Source organism: Sinohyriopsis cumingii, chromosome 1 (genome assembly GCF_028554795.1).
Source record: "Sinohyriopsis cumingii isolate HCF-2022 chromosome 1, ASM2855479v2, whole genome shotgun sequence".
Classification (NCBI taxonomy): Eukaryota; Metazoa; Mollusca; class Bivalvia; order Unionida; family Unionidae; genus Sinohyriopsis; species Sinohyriopsis cumingii.
This window is the reverse complement of record NC_142961.1, coordinates 165,358,394-165,380,367: the sequence shown is the minus strand read 5'-3', so window position 1 is coordinate 165,380,367 and position 21,974 is coordinate 165,358,394. Positions and strand designations below refer to the sequence as shown.

General features: G+C 43.2%; 1 protein-coding gene across 2 annotated transcripts in view; it reads left to right on the top strand.

Annotated features, from left to right (window-relative positions):
• The first annotated feature begins 2,425 nt into the window (after nucleotides 1-2,425).
• LOC149808312 (GDP-D-glucose phosphorylase 1-like) overlaps nucleotides 2,426-21,974 on the top strand; it is an 81,125-nt gene continuing 61,576 nt past the window's right edge. Inside the window, exon 1 of one of the 2 annotated variants that reach the window (XM_089975857.1) lies at nucleotides 2,426-2,641. In XM_089975857.1, coding sequence (XP_089831983.1) covers nucleotides 2,486-2,641 — 156 coding nt within the window. In that variant the 5' untranslated portion in view covers nucleotides 2,426-2,485. Of the gene's footprint in view, nucleotides 2,642-2,694; nucleotides 2,821-21,974 lie in introns of those variants that run through there. The other variant, XM_089975860.1, reaches the window with a different exon arrangement.

Here is a 21,974-nt window from a genome sequence, read left to right as displayed (position 1 = left end):
TCCTTCATGAGAATTTTTGGAATCTGTCTAGTTCGCTATTTTTATAACCTGCTGAATATACTATTTTGTGCTGAGTCTGCGATACAAGTAATGTTTTGTATAAGACGGTTCGTACTTGATCATAATAGCGTAATCATTGTTGAATAGTAGTATATAATTGTAACACGAATAAATGGATTAAATCTCAATATATTTTAGTAGAGGATTACTTTCAGTATGATTTATCAATTTACTTCTGATATAATTTAATCGAAACTTACTCTTAACACAATTTAGAGGAATTTTCAATCTTGTTACTTGTACTGAAAAATTCTGTCCTAATAATACAACATAATCTCACATGTTGCCAAGAGGCACAACTTTTTTTAAGCCTAACAGAAAGTACAACTCTTACATAATGCACCAATCACAGCTAGTGTTGTTCTTTATTTCTGAATGCAATCTTCCTACACCTTATGCTCCGCCCACCTGGACTTGGGTAATTGGTAGTGTTATACCTTACAGCAAACGTAGCTCAGGACAAGTTTTGCTCGGACAAGTTTTGCTCTCCATGCTAAGCAAATGGTAAACTTGGCCCGTGAAATAATCGCGTGACCCAAACACTAAGACGCTAGATGGCACTACAAAGCCCGCCTAACATTTAAAATCAGAATATAAACTTTAACGAAACGAAAATTACATTAACGAAACGAAAAATATTGTCCATGTGTTTTTCTCGTGACAATATTCTCTCTTTCTGAAAATCACAATGAATTTCCACAACACGTGTTCTCTCTCTCTCTCTCTCTCTCTCCGTTTGAATTTCTCTCTCTCTCTCCGTTTGAATTTTTCCACTGGCACTGGTTCTTCCTTGTCATTTTCTTCTCCTCTGTTTCTTTCTTGCCTTTCTGGATGGGCATGGGTTCTTCTTCCTTGGGGGGGGGGGTCTTCTTCATTTTTGGAAGTCCTCTTCTACTCCTCGTTTTTATTTGCTTGGTTCTCTTTTTCTTAGGGCACTCTGACGACCATTTTCCTTTCTTCTAACAATGATAACAAGTATCTCGACCTTTATGTCTTCTCTTCACTCCTGTCTCGCTTTGCTTTTGTGGATATTCTGTAGCCCGATGTCCTTTCTTCTGATAGATACAGCAAGTATCTCGACTTTTATCTCGAAAGGAGGATGAGTAGTCCGTCGTCTGCTCTGAAGTAAACTTTCGTACGACAACCTCAAAACTCTGACCAGGAGGAGATCGGTCTGTGTTGGCTCTTCCATCTTCTTGACCATTTGTGAACCAAATGATTACTCTAAGACACTCACCCTATATATAGTGACCTGCCGCATGGGAAACCAAGTCAAACGAAACTTTTGCAATCAAGATGAAACGGTTCGGGTGAAAAACTAGAAAGTCAGTAAGAGGCAACAACGTGCAGTATCACCTTTTACACACGATCTGAAGTATTAGATCAAATCCATACTTACCTAGAGTAGCGCGTATTAAGGTAACTCGTACACTGTAACTAATTCACTGCTCTTTGAGGTCAGTCACTTGTAATGTTGTTGCCTAGTGTCCAGTACCGTTACGTCACCCATGTTAAATTTCATTCTGTCCACCAAATGCCATTCCCATGTTAAATTCCCAATGTTCCCCCAGGAGGCTTTGGTACTTTCGCCTAGTGGACATCGCATTGTCTCTGAAGTGGTGCACACAACTAATGGCTTATATTCGGTTGGGAGGTGAAGAGTTGGTAAGGTGGTATGTTGCGGGGTAATGAATCTTTCACTAGCTCAGGCAAAACGACTTTATTACACGATAATTATCACACGGAAATTCATAAATTTAAAATAGTCTTCAATTTGAAGACATCTCACTGGGTTTTATAATAATATTTGAAATCATATCAACGCTTGCTAAACGATTTTATTGTGAAAAAATGAAATGAAAACTCAAGTGTCATTCAGCAACAGTAATCAACTTTTCAAATTGATACATATTCAAGCTTACTGCTATTTCATAAAATAATGGACGAGTTGAAAATGTTGCTGATTTAGAAGTGGACATATTCTGGAAGATATTATTACAGTAGGCCAACATGAAACTAACACGTGCTTACATTTTGAGTAATATCACCGCGACATAATTTCAACCGGTTACTGAGAAAAATCAGTGGAACACAAAATATGATAATATCAATATCATTAATGATTGTAAAATTTACACTCTGTAGTAAAGTAAGACAACACGGTTTTCGAACAGTTGCTAAATATTTGTTTGATAATGACATCACCTGTGTATGAGCTTCGTGCTATCATAGTAACTCCACCATTACGATCTTACAGTGCATTGCAAACTTTGTACAACAATAGGGAACGGTTCATTACATGTAATTGTCTAGGTACGGAGTTTCCAATTGCCCTATATGCTAACCTCAGCCTATGTTAAATATGAACAGTAGAACACCGGATCGTTATTGATACTCTTCTAGCAGTCCAGTATGTACAGACAGAATGAGGACACAGCTTAAAATAAGATGCGGACGACTTATACTGATACTGAGCATTGTTGTGGGAATTATGATCTGTCTTAACCTCCCTTCTTCTGGAATCAGTCATCAGACACAATCACCGAGACACGGCACGACAAGATCGTCTACAAGTTACGGTGTAAGTACAGTGTACACACGCACCTAGTATTCAGTCACACCCGAGATATTAGAGTTGAAATGAAAGACGGGTGAAGCCAACAGTATATTGATTTTCTGTCTAACCTCCCTTCCTCTGGAATCAGTCATCAGACACAATCACTGAGACACGGCACGACAAGATCGTCTACAAGTTACGGTGTAAGTACAGTGTACACACGCACCTAGTATTCAATCACACCCGAGATATTAGAGTTGAAATGAAAAACGGGTGAAGCCAACAGAATATTGATTTTCTGTCTCTTTTTCAAAATCAAATCAGCGTTAACCTTGTATTTGAAATCTGAAATCTTTTAAAGTAAATCAGACGCATTTAATGCAAAACGAATAAAGTTAGCGTTCTTAACTAAAGCCCGGTTACGGTCCTCAAGAAGTTAGCGTCGTTAACTTAAGCCCTATTGCAGTCCTCAAGAAGTTAGCGTCCTTGGATTCACGTTGGCACTCGCAAAATTAACAATTTTAATTTCGTAATAAATGCTGAAATGTATACAGAAGGCAATGCAAGAAACAAACGCTGGTAAATGTTGACTTTTGCTTCAAATGATCTCCGATACTACACAACGCGGACAAATTTACCATGCGGAAAGAAAGAAGAACAAAAAAATGTTCCATCCCTTCAATAACATAACCACGGTGGAGGAGACTGGTCGATACAATATTGATGTTCACGAGCTGTATCGTTGTTCATATGCACAGTAGCAACCTGTTTTGAAATAGTACTCGACTTTACAGGGGTATATTTGTTAATTTAAACGCCATTTTTTAAAAATAGTTATCAATATTAAATCTCTACTATTTAACCCTCGTGCTTGCATAGACCTAAGTTTGTTTACAACTTTTGAACTAAACGAGAAAAACACATTTTGTCGTCACATTGCCCGAACCTTGTAAATTTGTCTTATAAAGCCATTTCAGATATTTCTTAAGTGCTGAGTCAAAACTTAGTAATAATTTGTTAAAGAAGTTCACATTTCAACTTGTAATAAAATATCAGAATCATTTAAGTAGTGCTAAATCAATAAAAATGTCATTTGGATATTTCTTGGTTATGTTAGGTTATATATTTATTTGTTTTGTTTTAATGCAGTTGTTAGTGAGACAACAATATCTCACTGTATGCAGTGATAGTAGTGAAGGGGGATACCCTACGTACAATGGGAATTAGCATTACAGAACCCCTTGGGACACTCTACGTACAATGGAAATTTAACATGGCGAAAAATCGTGGGACACTCTACGTACAAGGGGAATTAACATGGGAATAAATCGTGGGACACTCTACGTACAAGGGGAATTAACATGGGAATAAATCGTGGGACACTCTACGTACAAGGGGAATTTAACATGGGAATAAATCGTGGGACAATATACGTACAAGGGGAATTTAACATGGGATTTTTTTTTTAAATTTTTAAAAAAAAGGGGTAGGCAATGGAAAGGCTATCTCTTTTCGAGAAATATGGGGGCCCTGAAAAGGGCCTTTGGTTTATGTTAATATGCCCTTAACATAAAGGGCATTTGCGACATCTTCTTTTCCTCAAACTTCGTCTTACAGCAGGGCCATACATCAGAGTCCTCTTGAGGCAACCTTGTCTCTCTATATAGACTCTTCTTATCCACAGGCTGCTGTTGGTCCTGTGGACAACGGTCCACTTGGATCGGACATACATGAGCATGTCCGTCCTGAACATCATTGTTGACACAAGGGTTGAAGATTCAACGTCTGTCCACATGTTGAGGCTCCGAGAATAGGTGAATCAATGCAGTGAACGGCGCTTATTTATAGGTACAGGAAGGATTGAAACGGATTGAGTTCATTCACCAATCCGAACACGCGTTACAGAATTCAGTCAGCCCGCATCCAATCCGAAGAGTGCAGTCTGTGACCTCACGTAGTCTATATAGATTCGCTAGCGCTTGTGTGCAGTCAATCTATGCGACAGTGATTCAACATGACGGAAACTCAGAAAACGATCCATTGGGGTGCACCAGCAGGGGAGACTGCCCAAGGGAACTCGGACTTACTTTCAGAAGAGGTGAATTGGGATTTTGTGGATTTTCTCTCCTCGCAAGAATTTGTTCCGGAACCTTCGTTACCTTCTTCATTACCGCAAGTGGAGAATTTTAGACAGAGACAGAAAGAAGAATTGGAGAAATTTATACAACGACAAAAGGAAGCGGAACAGGCTTTTCTCCTACAGCAACAGCAACAAGAAGAAGAGGTAAGAAAAAAACAACAGCAAGAAGAAGTAGCAGCAAAGAAACAAGAGGGTGAAAATCAAACGGTCACGGTACTGTTGGACATTTTAGCGGAGTTAAGAAGTCTGAAACAAATGTATCAGACTTCTTTATCACGACCGAAGAGAATACGACCTTCCCGAGCTAAACACGTCAACCCTGTGACTAAGCCTACCGTACCACCCTTAGTGATTTCAACCCAATCATCATCAACATTACGCAGTCCAGAAGTAGGCCTTGGCCGTGGCAAAGGCATAAGACAGTTAAAGTTGATTGCTTAAACTCACCCCTTCACCATCAAGAAAAAGGCCCTTTTCAGGGCCACCCACATTTCTCGAAAAGAAATACAATTTCAATTTGCCAATAACTCAAAAAAAAAAAAAAAAAAAAAAAAAACCACCCATTTTACCCTTATAGTACGTGTCTGTGTATGAGTGCGTGAGTGTAGCTTCTTATTTTAAAATCACAACTCAAAGACACTTACCTTTTATCATTCATTTATTCTTTTCTCCATTTTTTACAATCCAATTCACAATTCACAACACTTTAATAAAAAGTTCATTGACTTCTTCTTTCTCCTTGTTTACTCTCTCTGTTTTTTAAATTTCTTCACCGTCTTTTCCTCATTTTCTTCCGTTCTTCTTTTCTTCTTCTCCTGTTTCTTTGCCTCTTGTAAATAGAATTGTCTTTTTTCTTCCTCTGAAGAATCCCTCTCTTCTTCCGAAGAATCCCTCTCTTCTTCTGAAGAATCCTTCTTTTCTTCTGACTCCTCTTGTTTCTTTTTTGGGCAATCTGGAGACCAATGTCCTTTTTCTTTACAATAATAACAGGTATCTTGACTTTTGTCTTTTTTAGTCCCTGTTTTTGTTCGTTTTTGACGGTCTGGACACTCTGAAGACCAATGCCCTTTCTTCTGACAGATATAGCAAGTATCTTGACTTTTATCTCGAAAGGAAGGAGAGTAGTCCGTAGGCTGGTCTGAAGAGAATTTTCTAATGACCCCTCGCAAAGCTCTGACGAAACGTTCCATCTGGTTAGTCTCTTCCATCGTTGTGCTCGGCTTGAGAGTGAAATGAATAGTGAAAGGACAAGACACACACCCTTTTATATACGCTGGTCTGCTATGACTATAGAGTAGCTTATGGTGTTTGAACTTGAGTCATTTGACTTTTTGCTTTCAAGATGAAACGATCCCATTCATTCGAGAAGAAAGAAGAAAGTAAGAGGCAGAAACGTGATCTATCGCCTCGTACCAGGGCTGAAATCTTGGCACAAATTCATGCCAGTGATTTTGAAGAGGACATGAGTGAACCAGAATCCGAACCCTCTAAACCAAGTTCACCACCTTTAGTCAACCCTGAAAAGTACTATTCCATTCGAGAGACGGAAAAGCGCTCCTCTAGAAAATTTAGAACCACGGCTTACAAATACACAGTGAAGTTTAAAGATTTCAAGGCTGAAGTGCCGTTAGAGAAAGCAGAAGTGTTCATCACTGAGGTGTGGGATTCTTTGCTCACTGCACTCAAGCGACAATGTCAACCCAAAGAAGACGATCGCTTGAGACTTTCCATAGATCACGACGGTTTGAAATCCCCTGTTTGGATCGAGTTTAGCACCCCTGCAGAATTGACTGCTTCCAAAGTCATGGACAAGATTCAACACGTACAACAATCTAATGATCAGTTTGACATCACCGATGGTAAAGCCACACTGGACATGACCCACGTCTCTCCTCCTCAAGGGACTGGACGCAAAAAGATGTTATTGGTGGACGACCTTCGCAACACCAAAACGAGTCTCGTCCGAATTAACAACCGTTATGACCAGATGTGTTTAGCCCGTGCCATCGTGGTGGGACGAACCTATGCCAACAAGAACGACACGGTAGAATGGAAAAGAACCTGGAACACTATTCAACGTTCCTATCGAGCCAAACAACGAAACGAAGCAGAACTCCTGTTGCAACAAGCCGGACTGTCCAAAGACACACCCTGTGGCATTCCTGAGATGCAAAAATTGCAAGATGCCCTAGCTCCACGATACACCTTGAAAGTGCACCCTCAAGAAGTGCGTGGGTCTCTGTTGTTTCGAGGCCAAGACTTTAAGGACGGAAAATACATTCACCTTTATCATCACGATGACCATTTCGATACCATTACCAGTATCACTGCATTCCTGCGATACGGTTATTACTGTGAGAAATGTGACCATGGTTATAACAATCGAGAGCAACACAAACATTGCGGATCGAAATGCACAGGATGTTTGGCCTCTTCACCCTGTCTGAGCGAAGAACCAGTGCCTTGTTCCACTTGTCTGCGCACGTTTGTCAGCCCTACCTGTTACCAACAACATTTGAAGACGCAAGGTTCACAGAAAAAATGCGCTTGTCAACTCCTGAGATTGTGCTCTACGTGTGAACAAGTCATACGTACCAATAATACCAAGGCACACGTATGTTCAGGAAAGAAAAAATGTCACATTTGTCACCACATCGTGGACTTGGAACACGAATGTTACGTGCAAAAATACCAACCCCCACCAGAGAAAGAGGACGGTCACAAGAAGAAAGGCAATTTCATCTTTTTCGATTTCGAATGCATGCAAGAGACTGGCATTCACATTCCTAATTTCTGCGTGGCTCATCGAGCGTGCGAGAAGTGTATTCAAGAACCTATCTTCAGTCATTGCCCTCACTGCAGCAAAATTCCTGGAGGGCGTGAAAAAATCTTTCGGGGACCAAACACGTTAGCCGATTTTGCCCAATGGGTCTTAGACCCCGTCGACAAGACGTGGAGCCAAGAGGACATTGAACGTTACGGAGATTGTCATCGTCATGCCACGGTGATGGCTCACAATTTTTCCGGATACGATGGACAGTTTCTTCTCAGATACTATACGGAACAAGGCACCGAGCGTCCTAAAGTGACTTTGAACGGAGCCAAAATCATTTTGATGCAAGTGGGACAAGTACAGTTTAAAGATTCGATGAGTTATTTGGCCATGCCTTTGAGTCGAATGCCTAAAACGTTTGGAATGACAGAAATGGCTAAAATGTACTTTCCACACTTTTTCAATACGGAAGCCAATCAACACGCCGTTCTACCCCATTTGCCCGAGGCTCACTATTACGACCCCGACAACATGCGTACCGAACAACGAGAAGCTTTCTACGCTTGGTACCAGATTCACGCCTCGGACCCTTTCGACTTTCAGGAAGAAATGCTAAAGTATTGTCGTTCCGACGTGGACATTTTACGGCGTTGCTGTGGAAAATTTCGAGAACTGTTCATGGAACACGGAGGGGTCGATCCTTTGAAAGAAGCTTGCACCATTGCCAAAGCGTGTTCCTTAGTGTACCGCCAACGATTCATGCCTGAAAACACCGTGGCTGTCATCAGCCCTCAAACGACCCACTTTGTCAAACGTCAATACTCGGTCAAAGCCTTACGCTGGTTACATTACTTGTGCGACAAGGAAGACAAGTGGATTCAGCATGCCCGCAACGGAGGGGGCGAAAAGACCATCGGAACGTATTCGGTCGATGGCTGGGACTTAGAAAACCCCAAGATTGTGTACGAGTTTAACGGTTGCTTATTTCACGGATGTCCTGTTTGTTACCCTGACCGTGGCACTAAAAATCAGTTTTTGCAACGAACCATGGAAGACTTGTACCAGGACACTTGTCAGCGACGCCTAAAGTTAGAACAGCAAGGATACCAAGTGGTGGAAATGTGGGAACACGAGTACGATCACCGTATGAAAACCGATCCCGAGTTTAAACGTGCCGTGGAAAGTTACCAGTTCATGGACCCGCTGAACCCGAGGGATAGTTTGTACGGAGGAAGGACCAATGCCACCTGTTTGCTGTACCAAGCCGACGAAGAGAAAGGAGAAGAAATCAAATACTTGGACGTGTGTTCGCTGTATCCCTACGTGTGCAAATATTGTCGCTTTCCTGTAGGGCACCCGCAATTGTTAACGGAACACATCGACCTGAAAAACATTCGACAATACGAAGGCTTGATCAAGTGCAAAGTTTTGCCTCCCACGAACCTATACCATCCCGTCTTACCTCACCATTGTCAAGGCAAACTGATGTTTCCCTTGTGCCGTACTTGTGCCGAAACGTGCAACCAAGACCAGCCTTGTCATCACAGCCAGGAAGAACGGGCCTTGACGGGAACCTGGGTCAGCGTAGAATTGTTCAAAGCTCTGGACATGGGATACGAACTGTTAGAAGTATACGAAATTTGCCACTTTCCCAAGACACAACAGTATCACAAGGGTGACCCTACTCAGAAAGGCATTTTCGCCGACTACGTGGATGCCTTTTTGAAACTGAAGCAAGAAGCCAGCGGCTATCCTTCCTGGTGTCACACTCCCGAAGACCAAATAAAATTCAAAGAGAAATATTACGAACAAGAAGGCATCACTTTAGACCACATCGAGAAAAACGAAGGCAGGCGATCGTTTGCCAAAGTGATGTTAAATTGCTTGTGGGGTAAAATGGCACAACGACCGTGTTTACCCAAGACGGAATATTTGACAGAACCTTCCCGCTACTTCCAGATGATTCACGACAAAACCAAATACATGAAACACGTGGACGTCGTTCGAGAGAATTTGATCTTGGTCAATTACGAAGAAGATCTGGACTTTGTACAAGACGACCCTTTTGGAAATGTCATCATTGCGGCTTACGTGACAGCCCATGCTCGCTTAAAATTGTACGAAGCTTTAGAACTGTTAGAAGAACGCGTCCTGTACTTTGACACGGACAGTTGCATTTACATCCATCACCCGATTCAACATCACCCTAACATCGAAGGAGACCGTTTAGGAGCCTGGACAGACGAGCATCCCGACGACAATATTCTAAGTTTTGTCAGTGGCGGTCCCAAAAATTACGGTTACGAATACCGTGACAAACAAGGAGAAGTGCACACGACGTGCAAAGTGAAAGGACTGACTCTGAATTATCGTACCAGTCGAGTGGTCAACTTTGGGGTATTGAAAGAAGCCTTGCAATCGGGAGAGGATGGAAACTTTAAAGTGACCACCTACCAACCGAACAAAATTGTACGTTTACCCACTCACCACATCGTCAGTCGACCCTTGGAAAAAGTCTATCAAATTGTATACCACAAGCGAGTTCGACTTCCCAATCACTTTACGTTGCCGTACGGTCACGTCGGTATTGGTCTGTATATAAAAAAGGAACCCTAGGCAAGATCGATAGTTCATTGGGACTACCAAGACCGAGCGAACAAGATGAATACTTTGAAAGAGACATCGTTCCAGTTTGTGGATTGTAAAAAAGTTGTATCTTCCTCTAGTGTGACTAATACTGGATGGATAAGACCCAGACATTGCGACGGAAAATGTCCGGAAGGAAACTGCGATTGTCCATGTGGTTACCATTGTAATTGCGTAACGGAGTTTGCAGACGAGTGCGATTGTGAGCCTTGCGATGGGACCGATGCTGTACCTTGTGACCTGAGCGATGCCGTAAAGCATCATGGGAACTTTGTTCTCACTGCCCCTGTCATGGAAAGTGATGCTGTGCGTGTCAAACCTGTGGGATGCGAAAGCGATGCTGCTCGTCCTCTTGGACATTTTACTGGGTTTCGTTTTAAAGGGGAATGTTCACCTTCACGTCTACCCCCCTACGGATGTCATCCAGCCCTGAGCAAACTCCTACCCATGTCACCCAACCCTCATCGAAACGAACCTGTGAAAGACGAATATTCGTTTCCTGTGCGTTTGTCTGAATACTGCGACTTTGAAAATCGTCTTCAATCGTTCAAAGGAAAATGGCCTAAGTATCTGGGAGGACCGACCCCCGAAGAATTAGCCAGAGCCGGATTTTTCTACTTGGGCGAAGGAGATAAAGTCAAGTGCTTCAGTTGCGGTGTGTCACTTCACCACTGGGAACCGCAAGATTCGGCCTACGTAGAACATGCTCGATGGTCACCGAATTGTCATTACTTACCCTTAGTGGGACCGAGACATTGAAGTAACTTCTTACCATAATAATCTGTTCATGGATACTTTACAAGAGAACATTCGTGCTTTGCCTGTGGAGTTGAGAGAAGGCATTTACCGAGAGCTGGTCAAAATACAAGTGAAACGTAAAGAACAATTGCATCCGTTACGTCACCGGTGTTTGAACCACTGGTACCTGAAGGCTATACAAGGATTGATTCAATTGAAAGTGTTCCATCGGACAGACATTGATGAACGATCCTCTAGTTTTAAAAAGGATTGGTTTGGTATGGACGATTCTACCTACATCATTGTAAACGTACTGCATCGAATTCCAGAGGAAGAGTTAACGAATTACCAACATCTTGAACACAATGTCAACTTGGTGAAAGAGGAAACTTCTGAACGAATTGTAATGTGTAGATTAGTGACTCAACGATTTAAATTCGACACTGAAGTGAAACCATGTTTGTGCAAAGAGTACATTTCTTGTGTCAGACCAAAGAGGATTTAGTATGACCTATTCATGGATACTTTGCTAGAGAACATTCGTGCTTTGCCTGTGGAGTTGAGAGAACGCATTTACCGAGAGCTGGTGAAAATACAAGTGAAACGTAAAGAACAATTGCATCCGTTACGTCACCAGATCTTTAACCACTGGTACCTGAATGGTATAAGAGAACTGATTCGTCAGAAATTGTTTCAGTGGTCAGACCTTGTTCAATACTTCCAGGCCCCCGATGATTCACGTGTTGATCATTTTGGTTACTTCGAGATTCACCTAGAGCAACCCATTGAGGAAGACGAGGTAAAGGATTACCAACATTTGTTACGTGGAATCTACTTAGCGGAAGAGGAAACTTCTAATCGAACTCTGACGTTTCGGTTACAGTATGCAAGATTTACATTCCCAACTGGAAAACGAACATCACTGGCTAGAAAGTACGTGTATTCTTTTCGAAACAAAGAGACTATAAAAACAGGCAGCTATGCCACGACTTATGTCGTATGTAATCCAACAGATTCCGTGGAAGGAACTCAATGACCATATTCAAACCGTGGATCATTACCATCGATTATTACAAGAACTGTATTCATTTAATTTGGGACGACAAGTGGTGTGTGTCTTAGTGACTTGTTTTTTGGGATTTCGTTTACCAGCCGATTCTTTGTGGACTCTTTACGATCAGTACTTACCACCTCCATGGCCTTAAATGGTCACGAAAAACTCCTTTTGCTCAAAGCCTTGCGTTTTCATCTGGATACTTCTCGACCTCAACAGGAAAAAAAGATTCGTCAACTTTTAGCTACCCAAGACGTGTATGACGATGTGTGTGTAGCTTGTGACTTACATCCCCATTGGACAGATGTCCGTGCCTGGAAAGAATGGGGTTTTGAGGCTTGGACCCAAGAAGTGGCCCAGTATGCACGAGAGTTGTTCAAGGAAAAAAGTTACTTTTCAACCCGTGTTAGTGACGGTGCCAGAAGAACCCGTCACCCAGGACAGGACTGTCGTGGACAGACCTGAAAGACCCTTTCGGGAGGACACTTGTGTGACCTTACCCCCTACTATAGAACTGGTTAGAACATTACCCAAAACATGTGATTGTTGTACAGACACTTGTGTTTATTCCACGTTCATCGTTATCATGTGCCTTTTATCCTTGTACTTAAGCCTTTGGCTTTTATGTATTTTTGTCTTTCGTATTCATGTTTGAAAAAAAACATTGAATAAACGTGTTCTGAAAAAGTATATAAACTCTTGTCTTGTTTGTTTTTCGTGTCACAAGTGACATTTCTCACACCATGGCTACCTCTACTGTCTCTGCTCCCTCTTCCTCTACTGTCAAAGTCATCGACGAACACTTAGATCGTGCCAGTTGGGAGGCTTTGTATCTTCGCCATCCCTTTAACATGCTCATTGCTGGACCTAGCGGTTCAGGCAAAACCGAATTCGTCAAACGTTTGATCGAACATAAACATCATTTCATCGATCGGCCCCCTCAACGGATCGTGTGGTGTTACAAAGAGTGGCAATCGGCGTACAGCCTCTTGCGAGAAAGTCAAGGCGATTCCATCGTGTTTGTGGAAGGCATTCCTAAAGAAGACGACGGCATCGTCTCTGACTCCCGTCAAACCCATTTGGTCATTTTTGACGACATGTTAGGAGAAGACGAAGAAGAAATTAAACTGTGGTTCACGCGCAAAGGGCATCACCGTAATGCCAGTGTTGTTTACATCACCCAAAATTTGTTTCAACAAAGTAAAGCCCATCGCACCATCAGTCTCAATGCGCATTACGTGGTCTTGTTTAAAAGTCCTCGAGATAAATCGCAAGTGCAAGTCTTAGCCAAACAGTTAGGAACGCCTTGGTTGACTCAGGCGTACGACGATGCCACTCAAACGCCACACGCCTATTTACTCGTCGATTTGAAACCTACGACTCCCGAGGATTTGCGATTTCGTACCCACTTGTTTCACCACTGGTGCCAAGACGGAGGGCCTGTCCTGTACACGTCTCCGTGCTCGACTTCATTTCACTCCCCATGAAAAAAATCTATAAAAACCTCAGACCCTTTTTCGTCTGTCTCACACAGTGTGAACATGACGTCCCTTCGGTCGCATCTTCCCGTCAAATTGATTCGTGCCTTGTATGGCATCAGTCGAGAAAAAGATCCACAAACACGAGCTCGTGTCTTAGAAGCTAGTCTCAAAGAAGTCTTACGATGGTTCACGGTGACGGCACGTCAATTACTCCAAGGAATCATTCAGATTCCTCATCAAACCCAACGCTTTTTCGATCGAAACAAAGTTGCTTTGGTCCAACTGGCCGATCCCCGCATCGACACTCAAACCAAAAAACAAATCATTTTGAAACCTGGAGGGAGCGGTACTCTAGGAGGGGTCATCATTCGCTCACTCTTAAGATGGGATCCTAATGCCCCCAAAGTTATCCCCAAGACAAAAGTTCAACGAAGCCCCAAGAAGAAAAAGAAAAAGACCAAGTCCCCAAGAAGAATAACTTCTCCAGTGGCAGGACCCTCCTCTTACCAGACACCACCACCCCGGAAAAAGAAAAGAAGCCCCCAGAAAAAGAAACAGAGAAAAAGTCCTCAGAAAAAGAAAAGTCCACAGAAGAAAACTAGTCGCAAGAGAGGCACTTCGGCCAGGACGCAACCTTACACTCGCAAACCACGACCTGCCACAGCGTCTCCGGCAGCCTCACGTTTGTCCACTTCTCCGTTGATGTCACCAGGAACTGAAGAGTACTTGGAGACGTTGATCACACCAAGAACTTCTCCGTTGATGACCCCCAAAAGAACTTCCCCAGTGGCAGGACCTTCCAATTTAGCGGCAGTGGCTGCTGCTCACAAAGTACCTTCTCCCAAAATCAAAGTCCATGAAAGATCGGGCATGTTACAAAGTTTACTGGATTTGTCCAAGCAAGAACTGGCTCGATTTAGTCCGTTGCGTACCCCTGCACGACGTGTCATGCCTGTCCTCAAACTGATAAAACGTAAAGACAATCAGTGGCGACGCGTTCCAGTATAAAAAGACCTGTGACCAAGTCGGGGTATCAGTGAACTTGTAAAAAGATGTCACCTCCAAGAAGCCACAAAAGAAAGAGACAAAGGCAGACGCGTCATCCGACAAAGCGCTTAGCCAAGCATCGACGTTACCCTAAAAAAAGACACAGTCGTTCCAAGAAAAAGAGGCGTCAACAAAGGGGAGGATTCCTTGGAGATTTTGGGAAAAACATTGTCACCTTTATGACAAAGCGATAGTCCCAAAAAAAGATAAAAGGGTGTGTGTTAAGTCATCGACATTAGTGTCTGTTCGGTGAATGTCCCGGAACCCACAAGCAAAGATGTCACCCTCCAGAAAACCCCAAGGAAAGAAAAGAAAAGGACTACCACCACGTTTAGCCAAACATGGGGACATGTTATCTGTCCTGTCCAAAGCTTCTCCACCCCTACGAAAAAAACTCATTCAAACGGCCTCCAAAGAGGTCATCGATACCGTGTGCGAATGTTGTTTGAACGTTTTGAAAGGCACGATCCCTTTGTCCAAACACCAGAAACAATGCTTAGGCAAACATCGTCACGTTCTTCGGAAAATGGTTCAAAAGAAAATTCCCATTCGTCAAAAAAATAAGATGTTGGTCCAACGTGGAGGCATTTTACCTCTCTTGTTCGGCCCCATACTGAAAGGAGTCTTGGGAACCATGTTGGGAGGACTGGTGGGAGCAAGATAAAAAGGCCTTCGGAAGTCCCAAGATCTCAGAATTCACCCCTGACAACCCCATGGAAGGACGAAAACTAGCTTTAGTGCCTTACAAACGATGGATGGAATACCATCGGTGGCAAGAACAACGCACCCCGCATTTACCTCCCAATCCCAATTTGAGCGAGATGTCCCAGTTACAACACGAATTGCAATCCTTGATGGATCGCCAAGATTTGTCCGAAACAGAAAAATCGCAAAAGTACGGTCAACTTTTGCAACGACTACAACTCTCTCACCAGAAAGCTTTAGACGAAACAGCTCTACCCACTTTGAAAGATTTTAAGACCTTGATGAAAAGTCCAGCACCATCACCAGTACCAGTACCAGTACCACCAGTACCCGTGACCAAGACAGAAAAAGGAAAAGAAGAAGAAGAAGAAGAAGAAGAAGGGTTTCAAACTCCACCAGAAAAAGTACGCAAGTTAACAACACCACCTACCTCCAGAATTGGATGGATTAAAAAGATGATGGCCACCTCTTCTTCCTCACAAGAGAAAAAGAAAGTGAAGACAGAAGTGAAGACAGAAGTGAAACAAGAACCGATATCCCCTGCTCAGACATCCTCCAACTCTTCGACACCTATTGCTGGCCGCACACGCAAAGCATTGCAATCCAAGAAAATACCCCAAGAGAAAAAGAGTAGCCTCTTCCAAGAGTGGGTGCCTTATTAAGACACCAATCAACACAAAAAAATGGAAAAAGTCTTAGCTAGCATTTACTACGATCCCTCCCATCCTGCAGGTTACGCAGGAGTTCAAAAATTGTATCGTGCTGCCAAAACGCGACTGAAAAGTCTCCGTTTACCTCAAGTGCAACGATGGTTACAAGAACAAGCTACCTACACTTTACACAAACCCATTCGACGTAAGTTTGCCAGAAGTCGCACCCGAGTGGAAGGCATCGATCAACAATGGCAAGCCGATTTAGCCGATGTCTCTCATTTGGCCAGCTACAATCGTGGCTACAAATATTTGTTTTGTGTCATCGACGTCTTTTCCAAATTTGCCTGGGTCGTGCCCTTGACTTCCAAATCCAGCAGCGAGTTAGTGCGAGCCCTGCAACGGGTGTTAAAACAAAGCGGTCGTCACCCTCTTCGATGGCAAACGGACAAAGGCACCGAATTTCTGAACCAAGCTTTCCAAAAAGAATTAAAGAAACGTGACATTCATTTTTTTACCACCGAGAATCCCGAAACCAAAGCCAGCATCGTGGAACGTTTTCAACGCACTTTGAAAGAACGCATGTGGAAATATTTTACGCATCACCACACTCTGAAGTACATCGACATCTTACCGCACCTGGTGCAAGCGTACAACCAATCTTACCATCGAAGCATCGGACGTGCCCCGCAAGACGTGACTCCCGACAACGAAGTGCTGGTGTTTGAGCGTCTGTTCGGTACGTCCCCGACGAGGGCTGTCCCCAAGAAAAGTGGAGAGTTGACCGTAGGAGATTGGGTGCGCATTGGCAAAACCAAACGCACTTTCGACAAAGGTTACTTACCTAACTGGACGACCGAACTGTTTCGCGTCACTGGACGAGTGCATGGCCGTCATCCTGCCGTCTATAAATTGGAAGACATGAACGGAGAAGTACTCAAAGGAACGTTTTATTTGCCCGAGTTACAACGTGTCACCAAAAAAGAAGACGACGTGTACGACATCGAAAGCATTCTCGAACGCAGAACCCGTAAAGTGGGCAAACGACGTGTCAAAGAAGTGAAAGTACGTTGGAAAGGATATCCACCAGTTTCGATTCTTGGATCGACGCTTCGCAAGTCATCGACTATAAAAAGAAGAAGTGACCATCATGCCCTTTCACACAGCAGCAGACGCAGCTACGTCGACCACTCCTTCTTCCCCTAGTTCTTCTGTGCAAGATTTACAAAAACAACCCTTGTGGGTGTGGTGTGGAGAACGTGTGCCTAAAACGCAAATCGTCTTTTTCTGCCAAATCTTCGTGGTGTATTGTGTCATCGGGGCAGCCATCGCCAATTTGAGTTTGCAACAAGGAGACAAACAATTGTGGACCATTTTATTGAGCAGTTGCATCGGTTACCTGCTTCCCAATCCCTCCCTGAAATTCTCCTCGAACGGGAACGTTGTGTCCAGTGCCAGTGCCAGTCACCACTCCAACAACCACAACCAGAACCCCATTTTGGGCGGAGACACGCCTCTGACATCCACTAACCCCTCGGACAGCCACAGAACTCTGGAATTATGAGTCACCAAAACCAATTTTACTTAACCTTACCCAGTGACAGTTCCATGGAGGTATTTCCCAATAACACGTTGTGCTGTTACACAGCCAAATTACCTCAGGCCATCCCCTTAGATCACGAAGCCCATTGGGAAGTGGCTTTGGTAGAAATGATTCACCCGACCCAAGTCCTCAATGTCATTGACGATCAAAGTAAATTTACGGTGGAAGTTTATGACGAACCATTGAAAAAGTGGATGAATGACAATAGCAAATATCCCCATAAAAAACAAAACAAAGTCAATCCAAATTGGATGGACTATGAGTTGTTCATTCCCTCAGGCTATTATTTTAGTGGTCAACATTTGGTCAGCGTCATAGCCTCCAAGTTTAATGGCGTGTTTGGGGAAGCTTTTAAGACTTTCAAGTCCAAAGCTGTCACCCTGGAATACCACAAAACAGCTCGTCGCTTCCTGATGAAATTTCCTGAGGGGGAAAAATCATGAGTTTCCATTTTAATGATGAATTGTTTGACATGTTGGGTGGTGACGTAAAGATGAAGAAGAAAACAGAAAATACACTAAAAGAAAAAGTCGTCATTTACGAGAACGATACTTTTGTCAAGTATTTTCGTACCCCGGTAGAACTGAACCAAGGACTGAATTTGATCTTTGTGTATTCCGATGTGGTGGAATACAACGTGGTGGGACACACCTCCGTGCCGTTACTGCGTGTCATTCCTTTCAAAGTGGATTCTGCCACAATCGCTGACGAGGAAGGTGGAAACACTTACCACCTCCACCGCGAATTTGTCCATCCTCACTATTTGCCGGTCAGCAAGTCGTGTTTGGACACGGTCAACATTACTATAAAAGGAGATTTGGGACAAAATATTCCATTCACCAAAGGAAAAGTCACGGTGAAACTCCATTTTCGAAAACGGTTCTCTCACGACTCGTAAGTAAGTAAGTCATGTATCCAGTGTACCGAGGGGTTGCTCGACAGCGAGGACACGGTTTAGGAGACATGTTAAAATCGGCCTTTCGTTCGGTGGCTCCAGTCTTGAAACCGATGGTGACACGCGGATTGCACGCCTTGAAAGATGCGGCACTGACGCAAGGCAAAGAATTTCTCCAAAATGTCATCATCGACAAACAAAACCCTAAAGAAGCCTTCATGAGGGCAGGCAAAAATGTCTTGCTGCAAACGGGTAAAGACATTTTGGGCCGACGAGACACACCTATAAATGCCCTGCACGCTACCGAGTCAGGCATTCAGCAAGGACAAGGCAGAAAGAGACGACGAAGAAAACACCCTTTCACCAGACTTCAAGCGAGAAAGGCCAAGAAAAGAAGAACCGTTCGAGACTTAGACGTTTTCGATTATTGAAACATAGAAAAATGATGCACCGAGAGTCTTGCGCCTGTTCCAAGACGGAACTGGATCTGTTTGCCATGCCCCCCACCATGATGACCATGCAAGAATCCCAATGGGTGGAATTTCATCCCGTCTCCTCATTGACAGCCTCAGCTCCCATCGAGTTTGAAATCAAAGGACAGCCCGAAGATTACATCGATCTGAATAGCAGTTACTTGTACTTGAAAGTCAAAGTTCTAGATAAGGATGATGGTACAGTAGAAGACACTGAGATTATAGCTCCCGTCAACAATTTCATGCATTCCTTGTTTAGTGGAGTGGACTTGTACTTGAATAACAAACTGGTCAGCAGCAGCATGGATACTTACCCTTACCGTGCCTACCTGGAAAATCTCTTGACGTACGGAATAGATGCCAAGAACACCCATCTCAATGCTTGTGTGGTATGGGAAGCTGACGAAGCGGGCAAGTTTAAGATAGTTGACGCAGGTGACAATGACGGCTTTGGGGAAAGACGAAGCAGAATCACAGGTAAAAAGAGTTTAGAACTGATGGATCGTTTGCATTTGGACATGTGGTTGCAAGAGAAATATTTGCTGAACGGGGTCAATGTGCGCCTGAGACTGAATCGCAGCAGTGCCACTTTCCATTTGTTGGCTGATGAAACTGCTACTAAGACTGGCAATCCTAAAAGCCAAATCGAGGAGGCCAAACTTTACGTACGACGCGTGGAAGTGATACCTAAAGTGGGAAACGACATCAGTCAGACGTTGAGCAGAACGACCGCCAAGTATCCCATACGACGTGTGGAAGTGAAAACGTTCACCATTCCCATTGGACATCATTCCATGATCGAAGATCATCTGTTCCAAGGACAGTTACCCAAACGTTTTATCCTTGGTATGGTCTCGAATGCAGCCTTCAACGGAGCCTTCGCTGAAAATCCTTTCCACTTTCAACACTTCAACGTGAAGAAAATCGAAGTCAGTCGCGATGGCAAGACCTTGTGTACCCGACCTTTCGAACCCGACTTTTCTCCCAATAAAATGAATTACTTGAGATCGTACTTGTCCCTGTACGAAGCGACGGGACAGTTAGGAACCAACACCAGTCACGGCATTACGTACGACGATTACGCAGGAGGCTATGCTTTGTGGGCTTTCGATTTCACTCCAGACCAAGGCAGCGACGAGGGACATTTCCACCCTATAAAATCCGGCCAGATTCGTGTGGAACTTCAGTTTGCAAATCCTCTGCCAGAGACAGTGAACGTCATCCTGTATGCCGAATTCGATAATACCATAGAAATCAACAGTTTGAGAGAAGTCATTCTAGATTATTAGAAGCTATGGAAGACTGTTATCCCTCTTTACCTAGTGGAGAAACTTTGGAGATGAAATGTGAGGAAACTGTGGAAGAAGAAGTGATCATGATGAAGTCAAGATGGCCAGAACAAGAAGCCCATTTAGTCTCCTGTTTTGCCAAACACTTGGTCGACAAAATAACGGAATTGATCAAGAAAAATTGTTATGGATGTCAAAACGATCATCCCAGTCAAATTCAACACGATAAATGCCTGATGTTGAGTCAAGAAGAAAAATTGGACGAGTATCTGGACGAAGCTTGGAGTCTCATCTCGAACAAAGACGTGTTGCACCAGTGGTATAAAGACTTGCGTGAACATTCTTGTCCACCATTAACCACTCAAGAGATCCATCGTATCGAAGCTCTCCTGAATCAGAGTGAGGAAACAGAACAAATAACCGTTTATTCGTCAGACATTTTCAAGCAAAAAGTCAGGATCGAATTGACGACTTATTATTACCTGTGAAGAAGAAGAAAAAAACACAAATCAATGGATACCTGGGAACTTTATTACCTTTTGAACCACAGTTCGTATACGGCTTCTTGGAATCCTGTCGTCTGTGCTAAAGATGAACTCCCTCATCGCAAACCTAAAGACCATCAAGCTTACGTGATCAACACGGACGACAGTCATCTCCCAGGAACCCACTGGGTAGCCGTCTACTTTCCTCAAGAAGGCTGTGTGGAATATTTCGATTCGTACGGATTGCCCCCTTTGGAAGACGATATCATCGACTTTATGAGAAGAAATGCTCAAACCACCCGATTCAATAACGTGAAATTACAAGGCACAGATTCCTTGGTGTGTGGACAGTACTGTGTGTATTTTCTGCATCATCGCAGCCTGGGCTATTCCTTAGAACATTTAGTGACTCATTTCGATCCTCGTTCTTCTGCTAGAAACGATGTGAAAGTAGATCGATGGTTTTGTGACCATTATGCTTATCTTTTGTCTCAAGCTAGGAAACGTAGTGTCCATCAATGGCCTAATGATTTCCAACAGTGGAAATCACAATTTCATTCACAACGTTGTCAGCCCTGTTTAAAGTAGATTGTGCATTGAGAAAAAAATGTTTGTGATTTGAAAAAAAAATTGTTTGATGTTATAGTGTTGGATTATTGTTAAAAAATGTTGTTGTTGTTTAGTGTTAAGTGATTTTTGAATAAAAAATGTTGTGTTTTGAAAAAAATGTCTTTGTCTTTTGTTTAGCTAGAAGAATGTTGGATTGATGCTCTTTCATTTCTTACTATCCCTCTCATGACATTCACTGAACGTTGCGGATCGAAAACCGTGTGGGGGATGTTTTCCTTCACGTCCGCGCTTTGACTTTAAGAACCGGGGTTGTTTCCAGTCTAACCATCCATTGTCGACTCATCCTCCTACGAAGATGTGCTCCAAACTAGCTAAGCTCAACGAAGCCTACGTGAATTTGCATAGGGTCAGACACAGTCTGATACCGAAGCCAGAAGAAATAGAGAATGTGAGAATGTTAAAAATCACTGAAGACCTGATAGAAGAGCTCTTCAGAGAAGAAATGAACAGGGAAAAAGAAGAATGGACAGAGAAGTACAGACTTCAGAGACAGCAGCAACAGCAGCAACAACAGCAACAACAGCAGCAGCAACCTGAAGCTGACAGAGGCTTTGTCGATTGCCGTATCGACACTAAAGAGTTCTTCTTCTCTTTTCGAAGAAGCAGACCTATCGCCAGAAAGTCTATCCTCAGAGGACATCGCATTCTTAGAAACTAAAAAAAGAATGCCATAGCAAACAAAAAAACAGCCCTTTTCAGGGCTACCCAATACTCTAGAAAAGAAATAACGATCGATTTGCCAATGTGT